The 18,143-nt window shown below is 52.8% G+C and overlaps 3 protein-coding genes across 6 annotated transcripts in view; 1 reads left to right on the plus strand and 2 right to left on the minus strand.

Annotated features, from left to right (window-relative positions):
* LOC149853500 (alpha-1,2-mannosyltransferase ALG9) overlaps positions 1–4,442 on the minus strand; it is a 43,353-nt gene extending 38,911 nt beyond the window's left edge. The window contains exons 1-5 of one of the 2 annotated variants that reach the window (XM_090026719.1): positions 4,274–4,442; positions 3,540–3,696; positions 2,916–3,119; positions 2,491–2,649; positions 88–1,749 (exon numbers count right to left, since the gene is read on the minus strand). In XM_090026719.1, coding sequence (XP_089882845.1) covers positions 561–1,749; positions 2,491–2,649; positions 2,916–3,119; positions 3,540–3,696; positions 4,274–4,442 — 1,878 coding nt within the window. In that variant the 3' untranslated portion in view covers positions 88–560. Of the gene's footprint in view, positions 1–87; positions 1,750–2,490; positions 2,650–2,915; positions 3,120–3,539; positions 3,697–4,273 lie in introns of those variants that run through there. The other variant, XM_090026724.1, reaches the window with a different exon arrangement.
* On the plus strand, positions 4,339–8,950 carry CFAP68 (cilia and flagella associated protein 68). 3 transcript variants are annotated; one of them, XM_090026727.1, is made up of 4 exons: positions 4,339–4,464; positions 6,107–6,334; positions 6,945–7,011; positions 8,502–8,950. In XM_090026727.1, exons 1-4 carry the CDS (start codon positions 4,441–4,443, stop codon positions 8,678–8,680), a joined length of 498 nt encoding a protein of 165 aa, XP_089882853.1. In that variant the 5' UTR covers positions 4,339–4,440; the 3' UTR covers positions 8,681–8,950. The 3 variants fall into 3 exon arrangements, with proteins under 3 accessions (XP_089882853.1, XP_089882852.1, XP_089882854.1); XM_090026726.1 differs by having other exon boundaries at positions 4,425–4,589; XM_090026728.1 differs by lacking the exon at positions 4,339–4,464 and adding an exon at positions 4,717–5,316.
* A 1,746-nt stretch (positions 8,951–10,696) lies between these two features.
* Positions 10,697–16,069, minus strand: CRYAB (crystallin alpha B). The gene is made up of 3 exons (XM_090027827.1): positions 15,627–16,069; positions 12,081–12,203; positions 10,697–11,050 (listed from the first exon to the last, which is right to left on the minus strand). The coding sequence occupies exons 1-3, from the start codon at positions 15,822–15,824 to the stop codon at positions 10,847–10,849; spliced, it is 525 nt and encodes a 174-aa protein (XP_089883953.1). The 5' UTR covers positions 15,825–16,069; the 3' UTR covers positions 10,697–10,846.
* Between the last annotated feature and the right edge of the window lie 2,074 nt (positions 16,070–18,143).

Raw genomic sequence — 18,143 nt, forward strand, 5'->3', positions numbered from 1 at the left:
CTCTTCCTTAGGAAAAACAGCAGAAAAAAAACCTTGTACTCCAATGCATATTATTTACACTAAGGATACAATGAGACCAGCCCTTGCTTGTCACATAAAAAGTTTATTTAAACACTTTACAGGAGCAATTTGTAATCATTCCATTTCCATATTTTGACTGATATGATGATCAATGATATAGGATCCATCAATAAAAGTTCTGGGATGAATATAATCAAGTAACAATGAATGAGCTAAACTGTTACCTCTAAACCACCTTTGCATGCATAAGAAAGGTGGATCTCAGAGTGATTCTTGCTTATAGGAATCTGGTACAATAAAAGCCAACCATGACCTGACATTTCAAGTCAAACTAGGGGAAGGCAGCTAGACTGTATTATCTCTGATAACAGAATTAAAGTTATGTGTATAACACATTTTAAATTGAATCTACGCTGCCTTTACAAAAGGCATAATTTGGCGACACAAAGCAACAACACACAGTATTAAGGGATCACGCCACATGGAATCCACATTTCTAACAAAACAAATTAAGGTTGCTGTTAACGAATGTCTAATAATTATCTAAGCACTACATGCAAGCACTGCTGTATCTCCTTCCTGAACCGCATCTGCATCTCTGCCACCTGCTGGTGAGTGAGAGCTTTGTCACAGGACTGGAAAGTCAGTCTGTAGCAGAGGCTGGTCTGTCCTGTCTGCGGCTGCCGAAAGGTATCAAGCAGCTGGATGGATACAACAGTTTCCTGTGACACCCGCCTAGCAACAGTGTGAAACGCAGTCTCATCAAACTGCTCCCGCTCAGGAACCCAGAAGCTGATGTCATGCACATAGGAAGGTGGATAGAGTGAAAAACTCTTGAAGGGTCTTAACTCCCCTTTACCAAATTGATTCAGGAAACGCTCATCGAAGGTCCAGAGCATTCGCCAGTCAGGAATGCCACAGACCTGCATGGCCAGGAGGTCAAGATTCACAGATGCAAACACAGTGCCCAGATCACTGTTTACTAGCCCACTGGGAGCTGCTGCTATGGTTCCTACACAAGAGCCCTTGGCACTGGGGTAGGAAGCAGTTTTTACACAGATGAAATATTGACTTTTATTGTGCTGACACTCGGAAGTGACAAAGCCATTCAGCTCTGCTGTTTCATAGGTTCCTACTTCCATCTCTGACAAACTCAGTGTAACGAGTGTATCAGACTGGAGCAGAGAACACAGGGAGTTTTTAATGCTATCCATAAGCATTTGGATATAGTGACCCTCTGAGCCCTTATTAACTGTGCAGATAAAGAGAGTCTCATGAAAAACTGGCAGCGTGTGTGGAGAGATCAGACACTTCCTAAAGACCAGCCCACTGAGAACATACACAGTGCCAGGAAGAAATCCCAAGCTCTGTGCAACTGGCTGAACATCAGCCAGAAGGGAAGGTCTAAGATGATAATGCTGTGAGATCTGGTCTCCTTTCTGAGGAACCTTTACACACTCATTCTGGTCTGTATCCTTGGAGAAATTAAGGCCAGAAAATGAGAGAGTTCTTGCTGCTCCACTGCCTGTTGGGTCAGAGCTTGGATTCTGTTCTGCGTCAGGAGCAATCCAAAAGACGTCTGAATGAGAAAAAGAGGTGGGAAGGCCTTGGTGCAACAGAGGTAGGGAACAGTCAACCCGCTGCAGCGGGAAGGTCTGGCCGAGCTCTGCCATGAGCTTCTCATTTATTGTTCTGACAGGATGACCTGAATTTATATCAAGGAAGCCCCTGTGAAACAAAACAACAGATTATAAATTCACTACAGTTGGACCATTAAAAACATTTTCCTCCAACTATCATTTAAGACTAGTGTGATGAGCCCCTTCTCCAGTGATCCTTGATATGCAGCTTCCTTTCAATTTCAAGAAAGAAGAGGTATGTTAAGAGTGCAACCAGGGTTCAGCTGCATCTCGGCTGGTGGGAAAGGGAGGAATTTACTGCATGCGTCTTCTCATTTCCACTCATTGTGTTTGCATTACCAAGTTATTTAAGGAGGCCAAAGAAACAGTGCTAGCACTGGACAAGCTCCAGTATATGCAGCTGTTCAGAGACTGGTTACCATTCTTAATCATAACTTGCCTTAGGACTGTAGCATTAGCACACTAAGCCAGCTCCAGGGCTGCTCTCAAATCACTATACAAGGTGTTAGTATTTCAATCTTCTACTTCAGTATGTTAGAACAGTCTAGGTGCACCTTAGTCTTCACAGATCAGTTACCCTCTCTTACCCTAGGTGAACCATGAACATGGAAGAAACACTTAAAAATAAATGAAATTATCAAATCCGTCATCCCCTTTGCCCACCAAGAGGGGACCGCATATGGGGTATTTAGCGAGCACCTGTCTCAGAGAGACAAACTGATCATTTGCGCAAGACTGTAGATTGTTAGTAGGGTATTTGTTCCTTGTTTGCTTTTATGGGCCAATCTGATACTGGACAAATAACCTGAGATTGGACTCAAATACTCACCTGTTGATTTTGTCTACAAATATTTCAGGAACCTGGAAAGAAATGCATTTGCTGTCCAGTTTAATCTGACAGATCAAACGGCTGGGGTGTGGAAATGGCAAGCTCCGGGTAAAGATATGGTTCAAGGCACCTTCTACACAAAAAGACTTATCTTGACTCCTGGTAACACAAACAAAAATGACAGCTGAAAAAGTAATGGTACTTCTGGCTAACATTAAGCATACAAAAACAGGTGACATCACACAACTGCTGAACCAATGCAACAGTCAGCCCAGTAATGTACACGCTGTAGAGGATCAGCACTCCACCCCAGGTAAAGAAACTGCAACGCTGGAAACCACCGTTGCAGATGCCAGACATTGTGAAAGGGACCAAGACACAGTAAAGAACATCGGTGACAGGTTTCAGCAGGATCTGTACGTTACCTGTAGCCTGTGCATTCATATCCAGGAATGTGCTCTGCCTCAAAGGGATGAACATCACTCAGGATAAATCCTCCTCCTGCTCCCATGGCTACCACCTGCCAGCTGTTGTGCCACTCTCTCGTTGGCTGGTCAGCGGGTGTTCCGCCTTGTCCTCTGCAAAGAACCACATGAACCTCCCCCTTCTCTGTGAGCACTTCTGCACAGCTAGAACGAGAACCGGGTAATAAGAATTCCCCATAAGCAGAGAGGTGCACTGATACATCGGTCCGACATCAGATCAACACCAATATAAAGAAAGTTATCCATATCAGAAATCTCTTTTGTGCGCATGTATTTACACCCCCCCCCCCCCACTCTCCACCACTGCCTGGCTGGTATCGGAAATCGGATCGGTATCGGCCGATATGCATCTTTAAAAATCGGCATTGGCCGAGGTACACCCCTCCTAAAGCACATACAAATTGAACAGGGACAACACAACAGGGCAGACAATGGATTCTGAGATCACTGAAAACCTCTATACTTTTTCATAGCTTATCAACTACGCACTTTTTAAAACGCCAATGCTTCATTAAGGAACCATCAGGAAGTTCCTATAGCATAGCTCAACTCCATTTTACTCACCTACAGAAAAATTTGGCGAGGAGCTCTCTGTTCTTTTTCACGCCCGACTTCTTCCCACAGTGGGGGAAGTTAAAATAAATACGATCAAACCTTCTCTCTGCTGGTGAAAAGAATTCCCTCAGTTTGGTGCAGTCCACACCAAAGCGAACGTCAGCTCCTACAACAATCAGAGCAAGAGAGCAGTGAATGTAAAGGATGGACCCCCGTGGCAACGCACAGGGGGAGCACATGCCCCCCCAAGAGCGCTGGTGCACCCCTGGACCAGCCACACCCCCCACTTAGGCGACGGGCGGGACGGAGGCACAGGCGCCCCCTCGGATGAAGCACTGCAGCCACTTCCGGTCGGCCCTGGGGCAACGAAGGTGGCACCAGCTGCCCACGATGGACCCTCTGCAATCAGGACAAGGACACATGGGCGGGCATACCTGGGTTAACCGTCTGGCACACTGCTTCTACCCTTGGCGATGAGCAAAAAAGGAAGAGAAAGCCCCCTTTTAAAAATCAGACCTCGAGACACAGACAGGTGCCCAGATCCCACCGCATCCCGTGGGCAGGACGGTCTCAACCGGACGGACTCGAGTCTGGCCCCGTCCCGTCTGAAACGCTCTCGGGAGCCCCAGACTCGTCTTCCTGCCGCGACCCGCCCCGAATCGGCGTCAGGAGCGAAGACCCCTCGTGCTTCCGCCCTCGCCGCTTGCTGCCTACACTCAACCTCTCGGCCACGGGGACGTTACCCGCGGCCCGCAGGCGCTGGAGGCTCCGCGCCGCCCCCGCGCGGCCGCACGCGTGTGCCCGGCGCTCGGGGCACGTGGCGGTGAGGCGGCCGGCCCCGGCCTGGCCCAGGGCGGCGGCGAAGGAGAAGTTCCCCTCCCCCACCAGCAGCACATGCCGCTCGGCGTCCATGGCCCCCCCCCGGCGCTCCTCGGTACGTCACAGACGGCCGGCTGCCCGGCGCGTGCCGATGACGTCCCGCCGTTGCTAGGGGCAACGCGCGCCGCCGCTCCAAGTGCCGCCGGCTCCGCCCTCCGCGCGCGCCAGGGGGCGGCACAGGTGCGGCCGGGGGAGGGGGCGAGGCCAGTGGCCACGTGCGAGTCTGGGGGGAGGGGGCTGCGAAAAACCAAGGGGTGCCCGCTGCCCGTGGTCAGTCCGGGGGGCGGCGAGCTGGGTGGTCGCCCGCTGCGCCCAAACCTCTGCCAACAACTTTCCCCCCGCTGCTCAGCCGCCCTTCTCCAGGCCTGGGGGGCGGGGGGCCTGGTTCGGTTGCTGGAGACCATGGGCACGTTTTGGGAGGACGTCGTGGCTTCTCGGGGCCGCGTGCGGCCGGGCGGAGCAGCGGTGGCCGATGTGGCTTCCCCCTCGGGCATCCATTTAATTGTCAGCTGTTGCTAAGCAGCGAGATGCCTGGCCACACTGGGCTCCCAAAAATTTCGGGGAAACAGCGAGTGATGCCAGCGGCTAACATCACCGGCGAGCTGGAGCTGGTGACATCAGCGCCAGCTGGTGATAAAGCCCTTACCTCATAAACATGAGCAGCCAGTATTTTTTGCTGCCCGGTCCCCCTCCGCCTGTCGCCTGCCCCTTGCTGTTGGGGACGGTCTGTGGGCACGGGCTTGGCAGCGCTTCGCTGCCGCGCTCGGGTCCGTGCCCGTGTGCCGAGGCCCTGGTATCGCCCTTTTATCGGAGACCGACGTAGCTGAGACTGGGACAAGGACCGGGTAGCTTTGCCATGGACGAGAGTCTTTTGTCACTCGGTCGAACAACCAGTACGGATTCGGAGGTATTCCCTGGCGGAGCTTTTTGCACCAGGTTTCTTCTGGCTCATGATCTCAGCTTGAGCCGCCTCTGATGTTCTTCCGAACATGGTCAAGCCACCCGGTGCCGTTCATGGCAACTTCTCATTGCGTTTCTGGTTCGCCTCCCCCACGCCCTTCGGATGCTTAAAACCTTCCTCTTCCCGCGCCCTCAGACGTGAGCCCGTTCCTGTGAACGCCGATGTCACCAAGGGAACCGTAATTCCACCCGAGAGAGAGTCTGGTGATAGATGATAGTGCTCATGGCTCCGTTTGTGTATCCTGGGATTCACGTTGCAACATAAGTTGAGTTGGAATAGCAGCCCTGGCACTCTCTGTTATGCTGCTTGCGGTCCTTTGAGCTGCTCTTCAGGGCAAGGAAATCTGTTAAAAATCACTTGAATAATGACAGCTGAGGCAAGGCTTCTATTAGGAAAAGGCCTCGCCTGAGTAGAGGGCGGGGAGCTTGCAATTAGCAAACCCTAATTTCAGCTCAGCTATCGGCTCTTTGGCTTTGGATAAGTCACTTAATTTCTCTGCTCCCCTTGACCTGTGTATGGTGAGGGTGACGTTCTGGTATAGCTGGTGAAGCAGGACGTGTTTCTAGGGAAGGAGGCTTAGCGCGCACACACCACACCCAAGAATTCAGACTATGGGAAGCTGGGTGCTGCTTGGCCAAGTAACAGGGTGTCAGAGGGGACAACTTTTCAACACGCTGTTCGGTCTTGCCAGAGATCAGAGTCATTCCCAATGTGCTTTGTGGTTTCTGTTCCCCAGAACATGTCTCTGTCGTGTTTCTATAACCCGCACTGTGGCACCATGATGCATGCCAATGGCCACGGTGAAGTGTGGACAGACTGGAACAGCATGTCCAAGTTTATCCAGTACGGCTGGAGATGTACCACCAATGAGGATGCTTATTCCAACAAAACCCTGATGGGGAACTGGAATGAGGAGCGGTTCGATATCCGAAAAATTGTGCAGCCCAAACCACTCCCTTCTCAGGTAGCAGCTTTCTGTTCCCTCAGCCCTTCCTACGGGCAGACAACACCCCAGCCTGTTGCTCTCCTATATCTGACTCCTGCCCCTTCAAGATTGAGGACCAGCCTCTCTCAGCTCTCAGTCCTTGAGTAGTCCTTAGTGCCATTTGCCTGTTCACTTTGCTTTTATGCTGTCCTTGGTATTCTCTCCTTTGTGTTTGATGTCCTGATCCTGGCCTGTGACTTCAAGTCACTCAAGTTGTCCTACCTCATATCCTACTTGCTGCAGGGAAATATATTGCTAGCAGCAGAGCCATTAAGCCATAAATTTCTTTGCAAACTAAGGCCTTGGTTTGGGCAAAGGACCTCAAGGCAATTTGTAAATCATAAGCTATTTATAATTCAGTTTCACCAGTCAGTGTTTCACTTTGCTTTGGCGTCACCCTTCTGGCTGTTGCCCTGTGATGCTAATATTACTTAATTGCAGGTGATGAGTCATTTCTGTAGTGGCTGTAGCTCAGCTCAAGTTTAAAGACAACCGAACTACGTCTTTACCAGAAACAGAACGTTTCCCTCCCTGTTATATGTTTGTTTGCTTATGTTCTGCCTCACTAAATACGTGCTTTTTCTTTCAGTATGCTCACTATTTTGAAACCATTTATTCATCTGATTACAACAAGGAGAAGCATCACAGCCCAAGAAGTAGGTGCATGGAGTAGGAATGTAGTCAGTTCGATCTGTGTGGTGGATGATGAAAAGCTTTTGAATGATAACCATGGGCAGAGCTGAAAAGGGAGTTTGTTTTTCTTTCCTTGCTGAGTTGTGCCTCTAGATCTCAGTATCTGGAGCTTGTATTTCAAGTTACACGGGGTGTGGGGTGTTTGCATTTCCGGTGTTCCTTTTATATTCTTCAGAGGCTAAAATTCCTTATCAAAATGATGCCCAAGGCTCTGAACGTAAATCCATACTCATTGCTCTCAATTCTCTCTCATGCAGAGAACAGTCCTTGCCATGTCTAGATCAGTCCTGTTTCAGGATGTGTCTGATGGCTTCAGTGATATGAGTGATGTTTTGCTTATCTCTCCATACACTTGTGATGCTATGGAAAGAACAAGTGGAACATCCTTATGGGCAGATCATCGTAGAGCAGATGGTTAGAGGAAAGCAAAGTCCGAAAAATGCTGATATTGGGAGTCAGGTTTTTTCCCTCCAGGGGAAGCGCTCTGTCCATTTACACTGCCAAATACTTAGGCCCTATCATGGCAACATCTAATGCATTTTTTATTAACGTAATGTTGGAAGCCAAAGGAACCCACATTTCCCATTGCTCTTTGTGTCTTTCTAAGTGTAATCAGTAGGTTTGACCAGGGCAGGTACAGAGGTATGCACCCATGTGGGTGTGTGCTGTGTATAGGAGGAAGTCAGGCCTCCAAAGCAAGAGATTAGTGGTTTTGGTAGCTGGATCCTCTGTGTCAAGCAGCCAAGCATGTGATGCCCAGTTTCACTTGCAGAGTTAGCACCCACATCAACAGGAGTTGCCTTGCCAAAACCCTGTCCAACACATGAAAGATCAGGGACAAAAGATTCACAGTCCCTGGCGGGGAACAAAGGCTATTTAGGACCAGATCAGACCATGGGCTTATTTAGTCTGGAATCCCTGTCTCCTGCCCGCGTGGGCACAGACCTCTCTTTTTGTCTGTTCTCATACAGAGCCACAATGCCAGATACAATTGGCAGGGTGTTGCGTCTGGCACCCTTTCTTTGGCAGTACCCACACCTGAGTCAGACGTTGAATCCTCATAACACACCGCAGATCTAGTGGTGTCTGCAGGGCTGGGGGCATCAGTGGAATATTTCTCTTTCCTGATCTGAAGTGGGATGTTGAAAAGTATCCAAATGAGGTATTTGCTGAGGCGGTTTTGAAGATCCCACACCTCCTACTTAGATAAGTCTTTCCAGCATGTTCTCCTCCCAAAGTAAGATCCAGATATGATGATACATTGCTGGGATGTGCCAACCAGCTGAACATGCATTATAAGACCCCCTCAACCCCCGTGTTTAGCTTCCCTGTATATGGGTTAGCCAAGGGTGGAGGCTACCTGGGCTTGATGACACCAGTCTTGGTGTCTCATCTGCTTATCTGCTCATTACTTTGCATTTACTCATCACTTGCCTCCTCTGTGTTCCCTTAGGATTTAAACGAGAGCCTCACTGGTTTCCTGGACACCAGCCTGAGCTGGAACCCCCTCCATTCAAACCTACTGCACGGTCCTGCTACATGATCGACTATGAGCCTTCTCAAGGGAAAGCTCCCCTTGTTTGTGTTGAAGTCCCAAGAAAAGAGCAGGAAGAGGCACAGCAGAAGGAGTAGAAGCAGAGCAAGTCTCCAGGCCTGTGGTTAGACCAGTAAACCTGTGTGCCAGTGCTGCTTATAGGCTGCTCTTCCGATTATAACGCGTTTCTGATATTAAAACCAAGCAGAGTGGAAAGCTGTGGTTCATGTGACATAGTCCCAGGACAGAGAGCTCCAGGAGCATTCTTAAGCTGTAATAGGGTTCAGTCTGTAACTGCCGATTTAAATGTTTGACTAGTTATTTTTTCCACAAAATCTAAGTAAATAAATGTTAACCTTCTTCTGTCACTTTATGGATCAGGGGCTGGTTGTAACGTTTAGTTCAGTTGATATTAGAGGTGCCTCTAAGTGACAGGCTCCAGTTAGGCAAAGAAAACAAGTTGTCTGGGAAAAGGAAGCTTGTGCCTTAGTAAAGTGATGCAGTTCACGCTAACTTTCTCTCCCCTTTCTGGGCTGGATGTACAGAACTGCAACATAATTAATTCCACACCTCGTCCTCTTTGCCACAGACACGTCTGTGTTAAGCTGCTAGTGGCACATGAGTAAAACTCCATGACATTTTGCATTACCCTACAACATTAGCATAAATCAGCTGGATTTTCTACATCAGCTGCTATTTATTGCTTGAAAGGCATGTGCCACATAGTTTCAAAGCGATGTGGTTTGTACCATCAGAGTAGGACATTGTCATCGGCTCTGGGTGTATCTGCATTTACAGCAGCTACACAATTATCTTCTGGGCCTGCTCTGAATTAGTTGCAACTTGTGGACATTTCCCTACAATGTGAGTTATTCTAGAGATTTAAGATATGCTCATTTTCCTGTTCAGCATTATCCGCTGCCTGTGTCTAGAATGGGTTTACATTGTCCTGGAGCTTTCTCACCAAACCAATGAATTTCCCTTGGACAGATTTTTTTGTCAGGCACAGTCAGAAGGGATCAGGTTTACGGAAACCCAGAGTGAAATACCAAGAGACAGATTGTGCAACAAGTGTTTGCAAAACATTCCTGCACATGAAGAAAAAGCAGCCAAGCGTTTCTTAAGAGACTCTCTCACAGCAGAAGAAACCATTGGTTTCCTGATGCCTGTAGTCCTCTGAACCTGAACATACCTCATCGTCAACCAGATCCTCTTCATTACACCAGTGGCCTATAGTGAAGGGGTGGTGCTGCTGGGGCATACTAGCCTTACCCTGAGCTCCTGCCCATCTGAGTCTTGCTGTCCATGAAGTGCTGTGGAGGCAGGTTTTGTTCTCAGCTTCACACTAACCCTGTGTCTCTGAGAATGGGAATCTGTGGGGACAGTGCCACTGGTACCACCATTGGCCATGCAGGCAGCAGACACCATGAACTGGGGAAGCCACTTAGTGACCCAAAGGAGGCTTTGCCGCTGGTTCCTGGTCCCTGCCCTGAGTAAAGGGAGGACTCCTTTTCTATCCCCGCAAGTTCAGCTTGGCTGGCCTAGAGTGGGGAGGGGGGTGATGCTGTTGTGTATTGTGCAAAGCTGTATCCAGTCCTCCCACCTTTGGGCCATTCATGTTCATGAACATCAAATGCAGTGTCATGGAGTTTCCAGCTCTCCTGGTTTATTGTGCAGGGACCAAACCCTACAGTCATTACTCAGTCAAAACTCCCAGGGAAGTCAAGTGTGCAGCAGACACTGAGTACAATAGATTCAAGCTTTGGCCCCATGGTACACAAAGGTTTTCTAGAGCTGGCTCAGTTATGGAAAGAAACATCATGGACTATGGGTAGTTGGGGTACATTGGTGTGTTTCTCCTTACCAACTGGACACTGATAATATCTCAGATTATCACCTCTGGAGCAGAGACCATCATCTTGTTCTGTCTTTATATATTACCCTGCTCCCTGGGGTCCTCAGCCATGGTGGGGGCCCCTAGATACCTCTACAATACACATAACTATTACAGATTTTTTGCTGTGACCAGAGCCTTTCCCCTAGTAACATAGCAGTGGCACTACATTCCCAGATCCTTCACCAAGTCCCAAATACTCAAAGGCCAAACCACAAGGTGCTTATTCATGTTTTATTTGTTAGTAAATAGGCTCCTTTTGCTTTGCTCAGCATAAATAAATAGGTGTGGCTATTCAGGACAGCATACACTGCTCGCATGCAACGGAGAGGTTTTCCCCAGTTGGGCAGGGATGGTTTTCAATGGCTGCTCACTTTCTCTGGACTCCCGAAGTGGGAGATTTGTCCTCACGGATGATGGGAATGGTACGTTCAGGAAGGTCAGTTGGTCTCCGTGGTGCATTCACTGTCAGGACACCATCCAGGGACAGGGAGGAGGTGATGGATTCAGGATCCACATCAGAGGGGACCCTGTATTTCCTGTTGAACTCCCTGGCAATGTAGCCGTGCTCATCCTGATCGAAAAGGGAGGGAGAAGGACAGCACTGGTTAGCTGGAATTGAGTCAGCCTGTCTGGGCAGCATTCCCTCTGGGCTGAGGCCACACTTTGGAGGCACCAGCCCAAAAGGAGCGTTTCAACCAGGGGGCAGCTTGACCAGATGCTGTGAGCTCAGACTGCCCTGCCCAAGGCCACACTTCCACTGCCAGCTGGCTTAATAAACACCCTGTGAACTGCTGGTCTCAGGTGAGGGGAACCAAGTTCATTGGCCATCACTTTAATTATTACGTGTTGTGCTGCTGTCCCCTGTGGTGCTTATGGCTTCTGCCACTGTAGCTGCATTGGGCAAAGGGGTCTGATCCCTGGCAGACATAGGTAGAGAAGCCCCTAGTATAGACAAGTACACTGGCAGGACTGTGCTGATACCACTGTAGCATGGCTCACTCGTGGCTGGGGGCTTTTCTGGGGCTGAGCATGCCCGCTCCACCTTGTGCCCATGCTTGCAGCATGTTGCAAGCACAGTGTGCTGGTCTTCCTATACCAGTAAAGCTCTCAGCATAGACACAGCCTATGCCTTCACACACCTCCTAGCTGCCCCAGCCGTCTCTAGGACCAAGCTGTAATGGGATCTGCACTCAGGTAACAGAGAGCAGGATCGGACCTTGGAGTTCTACCATACTTCTGTTCTAGCTGAAGATATTCAGGTGGCAGCAGATTGGGACTAGGGCTTGCTTGATCATTTGGTTTAATTATTAAAGCTCATTGTTCACTTATTCTCTGTTACACAGCTCACCAGTCTCTGTGCTGGGCTCCCTCCCCTCTCCCCTCCATTCCTGGAAGGAAGAACTCATTTCAAGGTGGACTTTATCCAGTTCATTTTGCCCTGAATGTAGGACGCAGCAATAACCTCCTCCCTGGGCGTCTTTTGGTGAGGGTGAAACAGCGCCTCCTGGGATAGCCATTGCAGCAGATTAGCAAGCGGTCTGGCAACCTCGTGGCACCTTTGGTGGACACAGCTTAACCCAGACCTGCACGAGCAGACGTACCTGGCGCTCCTCATGTTTCCCGTGGATCTCAACCGTGTCCCCCAGAACCTTGATTTGCAGCTCCTCAGGGGAGAAATGCTTCACATCGAGGTTTACGGAAAACTTGTCCTTATCCAATCGCATCTGCAAAACGGGGCAGGTTAAGACGGACAACTTGAGAGCAGCCTGCCATATGCATCCTTCTCCTTCAAGCCCATGGAAAAGCTCCCCTAATCTGGATCATCCTACCCCAGGCAGGCCTCAAATGTGTTACCCCTCAAGGGCTGACCTGAAGGTAGCAGCACTATACTTGACCCCCTGGTCCTTGCTTTATCCCATCTCTTAGGCTGCTAGGTTTTTTCTCTTTTTCTAGTTTCTTATGCTCACTGCAAATACTGGAGCAGCTCTATGCTCGTGTCTGAACAGGGGCAGAATAAATATTGTCCCTGGGAGTAGTTTGACTGAGGGGGCACATGGGCAACCAGGGCAGCAGCCTGCACTGTACCAGGTGTTGTGGCTGCCCTGGCCAGGGAGCTGCCCTGTCACACTTCTGATCCCTTGGCCATTAAGGCCACTGTCACCTTGAACTCTTTTTAACCTGCCTGTGTACAGGAATGGAGCTGGTCTGTGGTTTTCCCTCCCTTGCAATCTGTTTCCTGCTACTGCCACTCCGTGCTTTTTTGCCGGTACCCTTGGGTTGCAACCCAAAAGTGGGTCACAAGAATATATGAAAGGGTTGTGAACCCTTAAAAATGAACTCTCCTTAAAAGCATGGGAAACCGTGGTTTTTCTCTTGCAGGGTGGCAGAGCTCCAGCCTCCCCCGTGCCCCACCCCCTGCCCTACACCCTGGGGCCTGGGGGCAGCGTGTCGGGAGTGAGGGGCACCAGCAGGGCCAGACGACTGTTTGCTACTTAAACTATTTACTGGGTCAGGACTGGCCATCGATGTTTACAAATGGGTCCTGGCACAAAAAAGGTTGAGAACCGCTGGTCTAGAGAAACCCACTGGGCACAGCCCCTTTCACGCCTCCCCCTGCGCAGTCCTGACTCACAGGATGTGTCACCAGTGAATTGCTCATCTCCCTTTTCCAGATCACCGGTAAATTCGCCCCGTGGCATCACTCCCGGCATGAAATGAGTTGCTCTACAGGCAGCCCCTGTCACCTGGGCTTGCGTCTCCCCTTTTACCCCCAGTAGGGAACGCTGTTTTGTCTCCGCTTCGCAGGGGCCGGAGGGATGCTCGTTCGACTTCACTTCTGGAACCGAACCACCGGGCCCAGCCGTCCTCCTCCCTCCTGCCTGCTTCATTTTTGTTTTCCTTTTCCCAGCAGGTGGACGTACCTCCTGCTCCGTCGGCACGCGTTCAGGCTCTGGGCTCCCTCTGAGCCAAGCTATTTGCTCCCTGTGGAGTCCTGTGGCTTTCTCAGGCTTTGGATTTCCCTTTGTAACAGTCAGTGTTTGAACAGGACCCCCCTTGAAAACCTGGTCCCTCTGTGTCTGGGTTTTGGGACATGCAGAAGGTGGTCCAGCTCCATCAGAGCCGCTGCGTCGCACCTCCAACTTCTTTCACTTAGAGAAATCCCAGGGGTTACCTGCAACCAGGGTCCTGATGCACTGGGACCCTTTTTCCATGGACCAGCCCCAGAAAGAAGCAGCAGCTTTTAAGCCAGCCATGTGCTGTTTCGCGTGGTATTGCAAGAGGGCATTGTCCCCTTCCGATCATGCTAGGCAGGTTTGTCACCGGCTTTTCAAACGGTTCCACTATCCTTCCTCCTCCGCACGCCGGACTTGCTGCCAAAGCCGCACAGGGCTCTGCTGTCTCCGTTACCCCCTAACGCTAGCAGAGCCACCCCTGCCTCCCTGGTCCGAGAAGAATCGGGCCTGCTGTTTACTAGCTGTCCAGCATGTTGCAGCCAAGGTCCTGTGATCCCAGCAGCTGCTTTTACCTCCCACTCCTCAAGGCAGGACCTGGCGTGATAAATGGGACCTTTTCATGGGCCAGTTTGGAGCCAGGGGTGACGGCACATTGAGAGGAATTTCAACCCAGCTGACAGGAGGCATATGCTGCTCTTGGCAGCTTCAGCCGGGGGCCGGGGACATCGGAGAGCGAAGGGGAATTATCTGGGAAGATGAGATCGAGGGGGAAGAGGAGCCCCGGGGGGAGCAGCAGGTTGGAGAAGGAACTTCCCCGTCTCTAGGTTACAAATAACGCAGCCAGCGTCTCTGCAGAACTGGCACTGATGTCTCGCTGGAGAGGCTTTGGCAGGAGTCCCATGCTCTTCTGAGCTGAGCTGTGGGGAGGAAGCTGCCAGCGGCCGGTGGGAACCCAGGAGCTGCTTCCTCATTGTCCTGCGGCCCTTTGGCATCAGGATGCTGCCACAAAGGAGAGGGCATCAGCTGCTCCCTTCCCACTGCACGCTATCCCCCTGGTAGGAGCCCCACGCCACCCTGGTGCCAGCCCTGTGAGCAGGGGGTGTTGGTCGCTGGGGCCGATCTGACCTGCCCCTTACAGGGCTCCGAAGGACGGGGCGCGAGCCTCAGCTGTGCCAGGCAGGGTGGCACGGAGCAAAGAAGCTGCCCACTGCTCCCTGTGTGAACCAGACTGTGTAGGAAGCAAAGGGGCAGGGAGGGGGACTCAACGGCTGGCACATCCTTGGAGCAGCGCAGGCACCTGCCCAATAAGCCGCTCGCTCTGACTCATCCGGCCCCACAGCCCGTCCCTGCTCCCTGGCGCAGATCTTCTGAGAACATCTGCCCTAGCAGTGACTTGAGGCCGGATGGCAGGTGCATTTCTGCACCGGGGGGTGTGATGCCCAACAGGAGGACCTCACTTTGAGTCCTCCCCAGGATCTGCGTGATTGCTCGGCACCAGCGGGGCATTAGGAGCAGCCTCCCGGCCACTGAGATGTGTTGCAGGTCCCTGCTGCGGGCTTCGGGGTCCTGATGACTTTCCGAGAGGCTGGGGAGAGTTGGCCTTCCTCGGTGTCCTTCTAGGAGTGGTCAGCCAAGTCAAGGGCAGGGCAGGGGCAGGGGCAGCGGCAGGCTGGTTCCTGCCTCCGTTCCAGGGGTGGCAGGAAGGTGATGGTCCAGGACCAGGGAAAGAGTTGCACAGGGGGTGTACAAAGTCCATCTGGATGAGGGGTCTATGCATAAGCACAGCACCGCTACCCTCCCACCTGTGGCATGTCTGAAAGGGTCTCTAGGTCTCCTGGGGTCCTTCCTTCCTCTGACAGCAAGTTTGGTCTAACAACTAGGAGAAAGAACTGCAACTCCCACACGCCCTGCTGCTTGCCCCTTGACCCCACGGCTACAGTACTAATTGCCAACATCCACAAGGGAATGCTTAATTACCATTAATTAGCATTTTATAGGATTCCTCATGCAGATGACTGTTCCCTGCCTGGTGTGGAGGGTCAGCCCCGGTGCCTCCAGCTTGGGCTCTCCCCATTTCCCCCCAGATAACTCCCTGGAAGCAGCTCCTGGCTCTGCAATGAGTCCCGCCGTCACGGGCTCCCCCGGTCCAGAGCCAGCAGCAGAGCACAAAGCGCGGCGAGAGAGAAGCGTTACCTCGGAGAACCCCGTGTCCAGCCAGCCGGGCATCCGGAGGAAGGGGGACCTCAGCAGGAAGGGTCTGATGCTGGACGAGGTGGGGAACAGCTCGGACTCGAGGAGGTGCTCTCCAAAGCTCTGGTCGAAGATGCGGCTGGGGGTGAACAAGGACATCAAGGGTCTGCGCAGCAAGGGGTGGTGAATGGAGATATCCATTTGCCTTGGCTGGGGGAAGCGTGAGTGCGACTGCGGCTGAGTTGTGCCGGGACCGGTGCACGAGGGCTTTTTATAGCCCCAGCTGTCCCGGGCGCGCCTCCTGCTGAACTCTCTGGAACAATGATGTCAGGAGTTTTATCATCCCGCTCCCGTCTGCGCCATTCAGCACTGGCCGGGCCATTGTCTGGGGGATTTGGATGAAGGAGCCGGGGGGTGGGGGAAAGAGAACTTGGTCTCGCGGGTCAGCAAGAAGCCGAGGCCGGCTGGCCAGCCTCCTGGCCCCCCCACGCCTTGTTTATCAGCAGAGCCCTCGCCAGCTTGGCCACGGCTCCAGCTGCTTCAGATGCCAGGAGGATCAGGGCAGCGCCTATCTTTGGCTCATGCAGAAGCGACAAGGGGCCGTTGTCTTTCCTGTTGTGCTTTGCAATTTGGGTCCCAGGGACACACGCAAGGCAGCTCTGCTGCTCCATGGGTGGGGGCCAGCTCACCGCAGGACTTGTCCCTCTCCAGCTACCCCTGCGAGCCCTGATGCCCCCTGCCAGTGCTGGTCTGTCCCTCCTTGTGCCCCAGCTGCAGCAGGCCTGGTCCTACCCTGCCAATCTGGGGGTCCTGCCCCTCTGCAGCTTGCACGGGGCTAGTCACCTCCAGCCCGTTTCATGTCTGTTTGCGAATCGGGATGACAAAGGGGTCGGCACCCAAATGTCCCCTGAGCAGTTCCACACTTCTGCCTTGGCCCTCCACCCGCACGGCTGCCTGCAGGCAGCGGCAAGCCTGGGTAAGGGTGAGCTGGAGGGGGGGAGGGGGGCGGGCAGGGTGTTGCCCCTCTGCTTTCCTGAGGGCAGGGAGACCAGCTCAGCTCCCCCATGAGTCCGCCCACATCCAGCACTAAAGCCTCGCCACGGGACAGCGGCGACAAGCCGGACACAGGGAGACCTCTGTCCGGTGTGGCTGAGAGGTGGGGATAAACCTGATGCATGAACCCACCCCTGTGTCCTGAGACCCTTTGTGCCACTGGAGTGCACTGGGGCCTAGAAGCCCCCATCACAGCGCAGGGTCACCATGTGCTTGGCGCTGTACAAACGCAGGGCCAAGAAATGGTCCCTGCCCCAAAGAGTCAGGTAAAGCTTAGTGGTTCAAAGGAGGGGTGGAGGGGCCAGCCGGCGTTACCGCTTCTAGTGCCAGCCCTGCTCCTGCCCCTCTGCCGTCCTCGCTTTAGTGATGGGAAGAAGAAGGAAAGTGCAGCCCCCAGAAGAGCTCACGGCTGGGCACCGTCCAAAGGCAGCAGCATGGAGCCCCAAAGAAACATGCAGGCCCAGGGCGTGGGCAGGTGCCGGTCTCCTGTGCAGGGTGGTGCCCTGGTCCCGCAGAGTTTCTGGAGCAGCACAGAGGTGCCGGGATCTGGGCAGCTCCGCTGGTGCTTCCCCAGCCCGACCCGCAGCAGCCCGGGGCCCTCTCCCGCTGCCTGCGCACGCGTTTCTGTGGCTCAGTCTGAAGGCCAGAGCCCGTGTCATCCGCCCTGCCCACCCCCAGACTGAGCCCCCGTGCACTCCTGATTGCGTTCAGAATAAGGACTGACTCAGAGGAAACATCAGGTTAAATTTAGTGCTGAGTAAGTCTGGGGGCTGAGGCCGGCGGCGCAGGCGGGGGGCTGGCACAGCTGCCTGTCGCCTCCTGGCTCCAGCTGAGCGCGACATCAGCCTCTTATTTTTTTATTTTCCAACTTTCCTGTTCCCAACTCCTCACCTGTCCATCCCTCTTCCCCTTCACTCGGTGGGGGGTGGCTCAGGCATGCCTGCCTGGCTGGCACCAGTCAGACCCAGCTGCCTCCCCGCGGCAGATCTGGGCGCTTCCTCGCGACAGTGCCCTGCCTCTGCTCTGCACAGATGCCCTCTGGGCTGGCTGGAGCCCTCCAGAGAGACCCCTGAACCTCCCCCCAGCACATCCCAAGGGAAAAGCCCAGGGGTGCGCTGGGCTCGTTCTGAAGCGCCTCAAGGCTGGAGTGGCTAAGTGAAGCTCAGAAGCATTTGGGGACAGGGACCATGTTTTTGTCTTGTGTTTGTACAGCATCGTGACTGGCACGTCTAGACCCCGTGCCAGTGCAAATGGCAGCATTGATACTACGTAGGGACAAGCAGGATGCTACCGAACACCTGTCCAATGTGCCATACGGGGGCCATGGGGAGTGGGCAGCCCCTCCTGCATCCAGCTGTGCCCTGTCCTAGAGCTGATGCAAACTCCATGGACTCAAGCAAGCAGCACAAACCGGGTGCTGGCAGCACGACAGCTGCATGGACCCCTCCCACAGCATGGAGCAGCAAG

This window comes from Crocodylus siamensis, chromosome 14 (assembly GCF_052110815.1).
Source record: "Crocodylus siamensis isolate JL-2025a chromosome 14, ASM5211081v1, whole genome shotgun sequence".
NCBI classification, from domain to species: domain Eukaryota; kingdom Metazoa; phylum Chordata; order Crocodylia; family Crocodylidae; genus Crocodylus; species Crocodylus siamensis.